Raw genomic sequence first — 13,738 nt, 5'->3', positions numbered from 1 at the left:
AGCCCTAAGCCAATGCTTTGAGGCGGGGGATCCGTGGAGGCCCTGATCGTTCGAACATCACGCGTAATATGACTCGAGGTGAATATTTCATGGGCAAAATCTACCCGTTGGCCAGAAGAAGCTTTGCCATAGCCACGCAGGGTTTCCTCATTACGCTGTTGTAGAGAGGGCTCTCGAAGAAAGTATCATAGACGTTGACCGGCGCGCCATACTTGAGGAGAACTCTTGCAGCCCCGACGTCTTTCTGCGTGACGGCAAAATGCAGGGGATAACGACCCAGGTTGTCCCAACAGACGGTCGACGCACCTCGGCGCAAAAGCTCCAGCATCGCTTGCCTGTGTCCGAAGAAAACGGTCAAATGCAAGGGAGTCGCTCCTGAATAAAATTCGCCGTAATCCGAACGTCGTCTACGCGACAATCCCTTCTATGTACATGAACGTATAAATGTCTGAAATGAACACGAAAAGAGGCTTCGTTTCACCGTGTATGGTCTTCTGTTGGAGATCGACGGTGCATTTGGGCTGACTGCAGAGCAGGACGATCAGATCAAGGTCACCGTGTTCGGCGGCTACAAGAATCGGCGTGACATCGTGTGAAGTACGATGGTTAACGTTCGCCCCTTGAAGAATCACTTTTCTCGCCGTATTGACATCGCGATTTGTGCAGGCATCCATCAGCTTTCTGTTCAATTGTGATTTGGCAACCTTCTTCGAGCCAGGGTTCTCTTCAGATGTGCTAGCACGATTCATTTCATTGGCTTCCATCATACGTTTTTCTGTACGGTTACGAGCTTCCCGAGGCAGATGTGACACGTCTGGTTACAGCCAAACGACGAGGGTCATTCGATCAAATCATATCGCAAGATTAATTAACAAAAGTGAGCTGTCATAGCTAGGCGTATGTTTTTCTTGCTTTCTTCACCTATTTGTAATTAACGTACAGTCGAGAATCGCGACTTAAATGTTCGAGAGCAGACAAACGATTATTCACAGTTCTCTCAATATATGTTAAACAGCAGCCCATTTACGACTAATATAAAAATCTACTCTCTAAAAATCAATTATGCAACTCCTATTTCTGATTTAAATAAATGATTATTATCGCTGTACGAACAAAAGAGTTTGCCCCACAATTAGGGCGCATCCCTAGAAACCTGACTATAACGCTAAAATATTCGTGTCGAAAACGACTGAAGTGAAATAAATTAAACATGAATTGGGAAAGTCGGATAGTGCATGCATAGAATATAATCTTTTATTGTTCGTCTCTTATCCCTCTTACACTTTACCCATACATTGATCGAACGAAAGCACCACTGATTGAAAAATATTTTCAAGGTAAAGTTATTGTATATATATATATATATACATATACATATACACACACACATATATATGCATATGTATCAGATTAGATTGTAACATTACATTACATAGGTAGACTACAAATGACCATATATCACGGCAAAGTAGTATATGTCGTAACGCGAGGGTATCGTATCTGAAGATATGGATGGAACAACCTGGCTAAATCGGCCTAAATCGAAGATCTTCGTTTCGAAAAAACCGAGAAAAACGTGGTAAAGCTGTAGTCGCATATGCCTCGGTAATGCCTGTATTTTATCATTGCCACACTTTTCTGTGGACAGTTATTGTTTTTTTTTTTTTTTAATTAGATTCGCAAGATAACTGTCAGTTGTCAATCGTTTCAAAATCGCGTGACGTTCTTCCGATACGAGACATACCCACCGCTTACAACCCCGTAAAATACACATTTAAATGCCATGAGCTTGATGGCATTTGAATAGATTTTTTTCAAAGGAGCCTAATCCGATTTCAGAGCTTGTTCTATATACATACCTGCTTTGTGTCAAGCATTGAGATCATTGGAAAAAGGTCGAAATCGACTTAGGCTCTCTTTTCCATCCATGCCCTCAATCGAATTCGATTGGTGATTGATTTTACATTATCCAACGAAGAGGGACAGATTAGTTTGAACCTTTTATTTTACTTATTTTTTCTCCTCTCAATTTGACTGCAATATTTTACGTTACCCTTGCCCTCTGATCATATTCAAACTATCAAAGTTATCTCGATACTCTTCATGACATCACAATGCATATAGCACCTTGAATTACGGTCACCGCATTTCGCTTTTAGGACGCAATAAATCTGTCGTATCATTTGAAAATTTGTCATACCACTTATAGACACATACAATAGTATTGACAATATTATAGTTTATACAAATTACAATAGGATCCAAAGGGTACGCTTAAAATAAGCCCTTTGTATACGGTTAGTGTCTTGACATTTTCGATCGAATAAATGCTTGACTATGCAACGAAACATAACTCGGTCGCTGTCGCGCAGAACAAGTTGGAGTTAAATTTAACGAGCATTTCTATCTCATTATACATGTTTCAGGTTTGCACAGTGGTTACAAGAATTTTAATAAATTCAAAGACTAATTCATTTAGCAAAAATTATCGTTTGAATGATTTATATAATCAGTGAAGTAAGCTCATGATATTATCATCCATTGATTGAAATAATTAGTTTCGCAAGCTGAGACGAGATTTGGGGTTTGAATTCGGACCAAATCCTTCTGTGAATGTAGAAAATTCCGTATAATTGATAAGTTATGTATGTAATTGATGAATCGTTATGTCACATAGCTATAAGCACATTTATTAAAACGTAATTGATTGCAAAAATTGCGTAATCTTCCTGCAATGTGGTTCCAATTCCAGCATTAGAAAAAAATTTCATTTGACATAAATACTATAAACGCAGTCAGGTGAAACATATTGAAACATACTTTAAGTACACTATACTAATACAATCTTAGTTAGCCTATGGTTAACTGGAGAATCTAGAGAGTAACGCTTTGCAAATTACCCTTCCTACCATTTATGTATGCGAATTAGCAATAGAGTCCGAAAAGGAGGATAAAATCCAACGGACCAAAATCTCAGCTGTGAGTTCGAGTCCATTTCGCAAAACCTACAGCCAAAGCATGTGAAATGAAAGTTACAAAATTTGTTTCACACATGCCATGTGTTCATCTGATATCCTATCGCGTTTTTCAATGTTCAAAATCACATTTCATTAGCTCTGGCGTTATAGTTAAACTATTATTCAGAAAAAAATATTTTCTAATGCAAAACACAGAGCATCCAGTGAATAACGCGAAACTTCATGATGCTAGAATTATTCCAAACATCCCGGTATTCGATCAATCAATTGTCAGGAATTGTAATTGGTCATCGGAAGACTTTGCGAAGAATTCAGATGATCTTCGGTTAACCATAGATCACAACGACACAGTCAGGGATTAAATATACGTTAATCTCGTTATATTAATTAGTAGATATTATAGTCTTGCATGTGTAAACAGTTTCCACAAATTTGGTATTTATAATACAAACTTTCAGTTCCATGGTTTCGAAGGTGTGGTAGCACGGTGATTTGGTAATTAGATATGTTAGTTGCGTTACTTTGAACAGAAGCAAGGCGGTTTTGCATCTTTTTTTCTTTACCACGGTTTCAGTAAAGAACCGAACCGGTCATATTGATTTCGAAAAAAAGACATGTTCACTTTAGCTAAGATTAAAATAAAATAAGTTTAAACGAACAGTTCGATAAATGTGATGTCAGGAATGAACTAAATAAAGATTATTACAAGCAGACTGGATTTGTGTACAATGCATAAGTAATAAATCATTGCATTGTAATGCATTGATCCGTTTCTCAGTTCACTTTCAAAAGCTGAAAACATTATTGACAAGTCCCCTGTTACTCAAAAGCCGTAGAACGCGAATTTCTCACATGGATAAATGGGATCAATCAGCGTGTCAGCTTTATTGTGTTATAACAGTAAGTACCATGGATGAAAGAATCGATACGTACGTAACTATATCGCGTTGTATATATACAGGTAATATAGGTACCTACACAAGATTTAGATGCTTGAAACAGAAAACTTTATTCACAATGTGTTAATTGCAGACGTTTACCTGATACCAAGACAAATGATTTCTTTTCGGACAAACGAACCTGAAATCATCGGTTCGTTTCGATGGTTCATCGTATCGTTCGGATAAAATTACAAATTAATGCGGTGGTAGTAGCTTGATTCAGCTCTGTCATTTGGGTAGCTGCCATAATTTTGCGGAAGCGCTCTCAAGAGTTCGGCAAGGTTGACCATGGCTTTCCTTCCATCGTAAGGTCTGTAGGCCTGAACCCCAAAAAATGTCGTTACCCATCTTTCAGCATCATATCTTTCGATGGCTAAGAATCTTTCCCGTCTTTTATCTTCGACTTACCTGCGACCTCCTCTTGGAAACCATAAATCTCTTGTCCGGGTTGTAATCGTTCCGAGTGTAACCAGTTCCGTACTGAGGTGTACCGTATAGAGCACCGCCGTACTGTTGACCGAACTGATTGCCGTATCGGTCATAATAGTTTGCAGGCCGTGACCGGGGAATTCCAATATCAGAAGATGCGAGGGCATCGTTTCCTACGTTAAAGTGCCGCGGCGAATAGATAGGCCCCTCTAACCAAGCAGCGCCTGTTTTATTTCACGAAAAATATAGCATTACGATAGAATCGAAGTGAGGACTGAGTAGGTCCTTGACTGACCTTCAACGTCAGAATTATAAGGACGAACTTACCATTCCTAGGATCTTCCTCGTCAACGTCTACGATGCTGTTTTCGTCGTCCCCATTTTCGTACTCGTCAGTATCATACGCGGGCCAGTTTCTGAACCCGGAAAAGTGTAGGTTTAATTTTGTTGAATTTTAAACTATGTTTTTTTTAGTGGTTAAAAATAGCAACGAAGCTTTATTGTAGTATCAAATAACATTACCCTTCGCGACGCTCAGCTTCCCAAAGTGACAGAAGTGCCAGAACATCCTGAGGGTCTAGTTCCCGCTTGTAGCGAGATTCCTGGTACAACGGAAGGCTGTGAAACAGATGAAAAAAAGCCCAAGGACTAACGCGTGTGTCGTTTATATAGTTAAAGGCTAAGAATAAATGTCCGACAATTGCCGTACACGACGTCAAACGATATCCCTATAGTACAATGTTATTTATCCAATTACAGTCGGTCCGCAGTGGGCAAAATTACTTCTTGGAAACATGTTCCAGTGTATGTAACATATATCGAGATGACCTTTCACCGTCGCGTGACCGGAACGCATAGAATTGTTCATCCATCAAGCAATACTTAGAGTAATAGATAAAGCTGCTGCTTGTCTGATCGGACGTTGTTAGATTTGGATGAGGCTGAAGCTAGCAGCCAAATGTTCTATTGTTCATTTGAATGGGATGTGAGGGTAAAGTCCAAGTATCAAAATTTTGTGAAATACCTTGAATCCCCCACACTTTTATAGAATTATGAGGATAAAACTGAACAGCGTTTTTCTAGTTTAACACATGGGGCTGCAAACTCTAGCTGCTAGCTTCAGCTTTATTACATTTGATAAATGATAATAAGTAACCCGATGATCCGCGAGATGCGCTTAAATTCGGAAAGCCGACGTTAACGGGTAATCGCATAATTTAGACCCTCTAAATTGCTCCGGACCTGACTAGTGATTCGGAGAACTTTAGGACACTGCTGTTTCAGGACTCCGAATGGGCGCATTAATCGTGGTCGGTCGATACCCAACTCTGCCTGATCGGGTGGTCCAGATGACGCGTGCTACCCTCCAACCCCTTCAATATTTGGAAAACAACGAGCGCCAAACTGCATGACCCAGTTTACAGCTGGGGCTTCCATTCACCTTTTCCGATCCATGAAGGGAGCCCCTCCCAAACCCCCGTCAGTGAACCCTCGAAAATACAGACTTCTGCAGAGCTATCGACCGCCCCATTCCCATATCCGCATCTATCTTCACCCACCTAGAACGGGAATGACGGGCGCCTCACGTCCAATCCTAGTCCTCTGGGACTACGTAGTTTAGAAAACATTAATTTCAAGCTGTACTTAAACGTAACGACCAGTTAAAATGACTCCGAGTGGCGGTACGCGACTACGATTTGCTCAACGAAAGCACCTACGTATGTATAACTAAGTGAGTCGGACGCTTATCAACGCTTACTCTAAAATCCCCACGACCTATGGATGATTGTCATCGCTTTGAGCGATTTCTAAGGATGAAGGACTGCGCGTGTTGTTGGTATAATAAGTTATTCAACAGCTTTCTTGATACGGATTGTGGATAGAAATTTAGGTCAGTTCAAGCGGCAGATTATTCAGCCTTAGAACCATGCTCTTTATTATCCTGTGCTCGATACAAGGGCTGTAAGGCTCTTTCCCTGCGTAACAATACTGCGCATTAACTTTTCACCTTTATCGAGTGCAACAGTCTCCGTCGACGCAACAGACGACGAAGCGAATCATCGTTACGTCTCCATAGTTTTACAGTCCTCTTCTCTTTCATGGTTTTCTCTCTCGATCGACACGTTGCTTGGCAACCGTCGTGCGAACCATTTCGCAAGCGCAACCGACGACCCTATCCAGATAACAAAACAGATCGATCCATACTGCCTTCTGCGCCCACGCTACAGGTGGCCTGGTAACCTGCGACAAAACCCTTGTGGTGTCGCAGCATTGCACCGAACATGCGGAACATTCTATTAAATGCAGGACTCGAGGGCACTCGATTAATTACGCGATAGTGAATTATGCACGGAGGTATTAGTCGACGACAATCCTCCGCAAGATGTACCATACTGGTACAATTATTTTCAGTCGGTTTTATTCGTGTACGTTGAAAGGACCCATTAACGCGCAATTTGTCTTTCGCATAAACAACATAATACGTTATTTGGAAAGCTCAGAGTGAGCAGCTTTCCGACTTATCATTTTCTAACGGGAAAAAGTGTTCTCTTCGTGCTCTTACAGATTAGCTCCTATGAAATTCAAAATACATTCACTGTATAAGTCTGTACAGAATTAAACAGTTTTTTCAAAACACTTTTCAATAACTCATTTGAACTCGATTTGTGGACGAAGAACGCATGGGTTCGCGCATCTAGCGGTTATATAAATATGTATATCACGGTCTAGCTTACGTGGGTTGTAAACTCAATGTCGACGGTTTCGTAACTTCGTATATATGCAAATTATTCGCTTGTCGTTGGTAGGTTCACTTGCAGTGCTTGTCACGTTCGCCATTCGTTACTAGAAAAGCTTTTTTTCGCAACTGCGCTTTGCCCATTTGGGATTTGCCTAATGAAGTTCACCGGTCGGGTATTCAGTTTCAAATGATCTTTTTCCTTTGATGAAACTTAAAAGCCCATTCGACACAAGCATTCCTTGTAGGTAGATAGATTTATTACTAAGCTTATAGAGCTTCGGCTCCAATACTTTTCTCTATCGCGTTCATGCAAACCGATTATACGTTGTACGGATAAATTCATGCCCGATTTGCTCCCGTGGCTGACAACTAAAGTGTTTATCGATAATAATTCGAGCTAGGTTCGTTGGAATGGTTAACCCTCCGCGATTGCACTGAGACCAAAGCATTCACGTACAGTTTTTCAAAAAAAAAAAATTCATGAATTATCTTGAATCCTTCTAAAATGTGAATCCACGATGATTTGAGTGCGAAAATTATCATATTTTATACTATACATTGGCATCTAATCGAAAACGTTACGTAGAATAAAGTTCCAAAGTGAAATTTGGCTTGGGATGAAATTGTCACAGTGCGGCCGAGCAAGGTTAATCATTTACGAAAGGGTAGATTGTCAAAGGGAAAAACTCTCCCAGAGGGTGGCGAAGTGCCACGCCGTTAGTTCGCAACGGGAGAAATTGCGTTGTACTAACCGTTTCGAAGGAATGCTCGAAGGAGCCAATGGGTAGCGAAAGACTAAGTACCGGGTAATACGAGGTATCAAATTTGAGTAAGAGCGTGTTTCTTTTTTTTTTTTTTTCAGTAAAATTAAAAACTTACCTTCGTTTCGCCTGAGCGACGGGCTGCTGGGGCATTTCGGTTGCTGGGGGGGACGAAGTCGACTGCATCGGAACGTGTGTCGATGCAGGTGTGGATGAGAAGCTGCCGTCGGATCTTTTGCGACGGTCATCACCGACGCTGTAATATCGGGGATACGCAGAAACGTCCCAGGTGCGTGTGTTATCTTCCAACCAGTTACGCGGGTTATCTTCCAGCTGGTTGTCAAGTATCTTTCCGTACCTGGGCGATAATTAAAGTGAAACGAGGTTGCGGTGACGGAAAAGTTGAAAATTCTTTAGGGCTAAAAATTTCGGATTCAAAAAATACACTTACTGATAACCCTTGTAGTAGGTGGGTAAATGTTTCTCCTGGTATGCCTCGTGCATCGCACTCGCTAATGGTTTTGTACGGCTAAACTTCTCCGTCGCAGGGAAAGCGCTCTTTATTTCTTCCAGCCCCGAAGATCCGATTGTTCCTGAGTAATTATTATTTATTTTATGATCAATCGCCGTGTCGAGTGCAAGTTTGACAAAGTATCGCATAAAATTTGAGCGAATGTAATGTTGAAATGTTATTTACGTTTTTCAGCTGTCGGTGAGAACAAGTTACCCGGTGCATTTTCAGCTTGACGATTCTGCTGGTTTCCGAACATAAGCAGTTCTTGAGCGCGTTTCACTGTAAATTACAATGAAATTATAGAATCGTCTGGTCTTGCAATTTTACTACATATATCTATGAACGACTCTGCGGACACGTTTAACGTACCCTTAGGTCGTAGGGCTTGATCAGCTCGTTGGACATCTTCCATCAATGTCGTGGACAGCGCATCGGTCATCAATGCCAATAGACCAATGGCCAGAATTCCAAGCCACGCTGAAACCATCTACACAAAATACCATAGTTTCAATGTCAACGCCAAACGAAAACTGGACATGAATATCTGCTGTTTTGATGAATTATCGCATACTTTCAGCAGTGTAATAACAAGTTTCTTTCAAAAAATATCGGAGTTGTAAAATAGAAAATAGAAAATCAAAACATAATGCAAGTATGCCGTCGCGATCTCAAAGTTTTGATGAAAATATGATAATTTTCTGTTCAACGAAAGCAGTACTGACTTAATCCTCATCTTTGAACGTAATCGCTTCATTCCATGTTCATACTATTGAAATTTATTTTTACTATAACTATTTCGCTCTTCAGTCGTAGAAATCGCAACTTTATTGAAGATAACCCGTTTTTGTTGTACGCCTATTGGAAAATGAGTAGAACCATAATTTTTAACCCGAAAAAATAATCAGATTACCGCATGAAATACCGAAGCGGCAACTTATCATCATCAATGATGCTTCAACGTAGCAAAGCGAAAATGAGATATGGTTTAATTGCGTATTGGAAAATCCTTCTCTACGAAGAGATGTAAGAAATTAAACACTGACCGTTTTCGACAGTTTTGGCTTTACGACGAGACCTGTTGCCGCAGTTAGAATGTGTCAAGAAAATTGAGAGCACGGGGAAATAAACACGATTAAACATTTTAGCAGTGAAGTACCTTGAGTCAACAAAGTTTGAGATAAATGCTGGGCGATGGGGTAGAAAATTAATTGGATGCTTGCTAGGGTTCTTGATGCTCGGAGAAAGCGAATGAGGTAAGTACGCGCTAGTTGGTAGCTGACAACATCAACCTGGTGGGACAGGGTGCGGCTTGTTTAAATATTAATTAGTCAAGGGAACTTGTTGCCAAGTCGACGGCGCAAACATCACCCGTACTTATACACGCCTCCCTAAGGTCTCCGGTAGACCTGCACAAAAGCACCCAAACTGTTTCTCAATTAAGGGGTATTACCATCCAGAAACTTCAAAATTCGATTATTTTTTTTTTTGCATTCTCTTATAGTTTGGGGTTCTGAACATGTATCTCGAAACTATTAATTTGAAATGCGTAGAACTGCCATTGTTACAGAGACTCAAGTCCGTATTATTGCGCCTCTTTCCTCAGTATTCGTGATTCCAAATGATAATGATAAACTAGTTTATCGATAGCGTTATTGCAAACAACAAATCGTCGCGTATGTCACGCTCCATGGTTTTAACTCACTAAACATAATTCCTATGTCAATATAATTATTGCTCTGAAGCGCAAATAATCATAATCTCTTTCTCTCTCTCTCTCTCTGTCTCTCTCGTTCTCTTTCTGCCTCTCTCTATTAAAAATACCTATACCATTGTCAAATATTCGGGGCGGAAAAATCAATATAAATAAATTACAGTGTACAGTCAGAAACGCGAAAAATAAATGGAGATACGATTTATATACATAAACATGTATGGATTATCGTACTTGAATATAATATGGCTTGAAATTAGCCATCGTTCGCTTGAGGAAAACGAGCCCATGATCAGCGTACTGCTGTCAGTTCTACCTATATTTCAAATAATCCAACTCATTCGCCTTTAACCATGTTTCTACATGTTTCATTGCAACGATAAACTGTGCGTATATTTATGCGAAGTTTGAAATAAATGAATAAACAGAAACTGAACCTTTAGTTCCGACGGTTCCAACAGAGTTATTGTGTACTGAAAAGGTAGACTGAACATTCAACGCAAGTAGTATGAGCAGTATTCGGTCAGCCGCAGCCAGCTAGCGAGTCAGTAACGACATCAAAAGCTCTGACAAGTAATTTTTAGATTTTTTGCCGTTATTTTGATCTACAAAATATTCCTAATATAAATTTTCCAAACTGGCTGTTGTGTGACAAAGCAATTTGTAAATAATTGATATCTGATTTCATGAAGCTGATAATACGCAAAGATAAAAGTTTGACGGTTTCCTGCTATGTTTTAAAAACTAGGGTCAGGGCTCTAATAGCGATTATTTTGCAATATATTTTGAAAAATTTCTATAGAACAGCGTGGGTGTAAAAAACGCTCTTAATATTCTGAGAGATTATACTAATATACTACGAGTAATTTGAAATATGTATGGATAGCGGATTAATATACATACAAAGGATAGGTATAACGTGCCCTATAAAAAGACGTTTAATCTCTAATCTGTAGATAGAAGCGCACTGCGCTGGATCCATAAAACATTCTACCCTGGTTCAATATTAAAAAGAAAAGGTTCGATAGATCGTGACGAATGTAGTATCCATATGCCAAAGTTTTGGGACATGAAAATAAGTAAGTAACAAACAACGTTTGTTCCCGTTTTTTCAAACAGTAGCAAACAACGTATACTGATAATGAAAATTTTCGAAAAATTTACAGTGAATGTCACTTTTACAAGTTTTTCGTTCTATTTCGTCGCGGTTGGTTATTACTGGATAGCTAATTTGGAAGATTACTCTCGTTATTGAAACTATGTGAATTTCTGTGTAATAATTAATGTAAGTATCACGTGCGATATAAATATTATGCGAACTCGAAAAAGTCATATTGAACTCGAGGTTCTTGAGCATACCTACTTTTCAGTTACAAGACACGTTAAAGTTACTACGTAGAATATATCAATTTTAGAAGTTTCTCTATCGCCTTGATGAATATTTAAATCATCTCTAAAGCCTTGCATATTCAATGGGATACCAAAATTGATAATTATAACGAGGAATGAAGCAGTTACGTGGAAATGACGTATTATTTATCAAGGTGTACGAAAAGCTGGTCGACAAACATGATATTCCAAGTAAATTGTAATTCTATTAGCTTTGTTTTTGAAGCGATGATAAAGGCTCCAACATCAATCTTACCTTAGGGTACCTGTATCCACATTTACATAAGGAGCATTCATCCTACCCAAAAAATTACCCAACGCCCGAATGAACAAACACAAAAATCACATCGCTGTCGGTGAGTTGAAAATTTGACTGGTGAAAAGAAATTACCATATGACAAACAAAAATCGAATATGTCCTATTATTCCAACATCTCTAGAAATTTTTTACGCAATTGCTTCGTTTTTCTTCAAGAAGTTCGGTGTTAGCTTAATGCTAGAAATACTAATGCTGTAACATAGTTAGTTTTTCTCATCCGTGCCGAAAGCATGAGAAAATTCTCCGACAGCGCAAATTTACTTGTTTAATATTACGATATTTATAAACGACGAATTTGACCTTCCTACTCCCGAATGTTTAAAAATTAAAACTTCACCTTAGCGTGTCCCTGTTGTCTCCAAGCAGTAGCCTCTCGCTAGTCTTCTTCCTTCTATCGTCCGTCTGGTTCTGAGGGTTGCGCCGATCAGTGGAGACTCGAAAGTGAAACCACCTGAAGCTCTGACGGTCCGGGAAGCAGTGCTGGGTGGCAGGGCTCGGCGCGGGAGCCACGGTGGCGAGGCAGGCGGTCGATCAGCCACCCCCGCAGATTCCTCCCCACCTGCAACGCCTACGCCTACGACGCCCACGCGTCAGAGCAAGGGATGAACGAAACGAAAGGGGAGTATCTCGAGGGGCCGGGAAATACCCCTCCTTCCTTTTGTACGAGTAATTTATTTCATCGTTGAGGGAAAATCAAAGCCCGGAAAAAGAAGGACGCGGGGCCGCTATGGGTAGTAATGAAAACCGTGTCGCCGCGTCCTTTGACGGGAGATATAAATCGAGTGCTTGGATGTTCTTGTCTTTGAACCGATGAAGCATGAGCCGAAGATAAAACGTTCTTTTCTTACAGTTTTATTGGTTTCATTTGCCGAACGATACGAGCCAAGGAAATCCTATCGCTCCGTAAGATGGTTGGTTGGAAAGAATTCTAATTTTTTGAGAATTCGATGAATGGACGAAGATGCGACATGGTCCCAACATTTATCATCCCAATTGAAGTTTGCTGTGAAATTTTTATCATCGTATTCATGCGCCTAAAAAAATTTCGTCAGCTTAGAATTGACCATTTTTCTCCGCTGAATCCATTGGATTATTTGCGCTGATGTCACAGTGTCGCGAGTTCTCCGATTTGCGACTGTATTTGGGTTCGGGGTGAGCGTGGGGGATGCAGCACACCGCGGCGTTGACGTCATCGGTGGATTCTTGAAAGAGACGCACAAGCGATGCTCGGTGGTGCCTCGTTTAGCCCGTAGCCTTAGGGTGGGGATTCCCGGTAGTTCGGATCGATCGAAGAGACTTCGTAGTAAGAGACGCCTGTTGATGCTAAGGGATGGTTTCATTCATGAAACCCGTCCAACTCCAGTGTAGACTGAATGGTTTCTCCGCCATCCTATGATACGTGAATTCAACCTGCTACTCTCCTTTCCCAAAAATCGGAAAAGAATAGAAACGGATTGAGAATTTCAATACGATCTATTCCGATTTCTTTATCCAAACGGATGTTTCGTATTCTTTGAAAAGAATCAATTCGGATTGATAATTGCCATCCCTTATTCTAAATAAATAATTGAAACGAACAAGCTGTTAGAGGTGGCATTGTCGCGAATATGACGGGATAGGAAAGAACAGATAAAATCGAATAGAAACGAATAAACAGATTAAAACGAACAGTGTCTCATTGGAATAACTCATGCTTAATTTGGAAACTTAAAGAAATGGGATTCATAATTCTGCTAATTTTTCCGTTTCTATTCTTTTCCGATTGTTGGGTTGGCTCCAAAATATCTAGTGCTGTTGGCTGTATTGATGCCACTACAAATTTATACTGTACGAGGCAATACAATCTAAACTCGTCATGTTATCAACTAGGCACAGACAATAAAGCGAATTTTTTTTCAGTTTAACCAGAGAACCTTAAAACGGATAAGAATTCTACGAGTACTGCCGAATAATCAA

The 13,738-nt window shown here is 40.1% G+C and overlaps 1 protein-coding gene across 1 annotated transcript; it reads right to left on the bottom strand.

Annotated features, from left to right (window-relative positions):
- Positions 1-1,643: 1,643 nt before the first annotated feature.
- Positions 1,644-12,277, bottom strand: LOC124306831 (prohormone-2-like). Its single transcript, XM_046767908.1, has 9 exons — positions 12,120-12,277; positions 8,733-8,850; positions 8,547-8,642; positions 8,301-8,442; positions 7,968-8,207; positions 4,871-4,966; positions 4,676-4,764; positions 4,328-4,572; positions 1,644-4,239 (listed from the first exon to the last, which is right to left on the bottom strand). Exons 2-9 carry the CDS (start codon positions 8,848-8,850, stop codon positions 4,108-4,110), a joined length of 1,158 nt encoding a protein of 385 aa, XP_046623864.1. The 5' UTR covers positions 12,120-12,277; the 3' UTR covers positions 1,644-4,107.
- Positions 12,278-13,738: the final 1,461 nt, after the last annotated feature.

This window comes from Neodiprion virginianus, chromosome 1 (genome assembly GCF_021901495.1).
Source record: "Neodiprion virginianus isolate iyNeoVirg1 chromosome 1, iyNeoVirg1.1, whole genome shotgun sequence".
NCBI classification, from domain to species: domain Eukaryota; kingdom Metazoa; phylum Arthropoda; class Insecta; order Hymenoptera; family Diprionidae; genus Neodiprion; species Neodiprion virginianus.
Note: the sequence above shows the minus strand (reverse complement) of the source record. Positions and strands in the feature narration are given on the sequence as shown.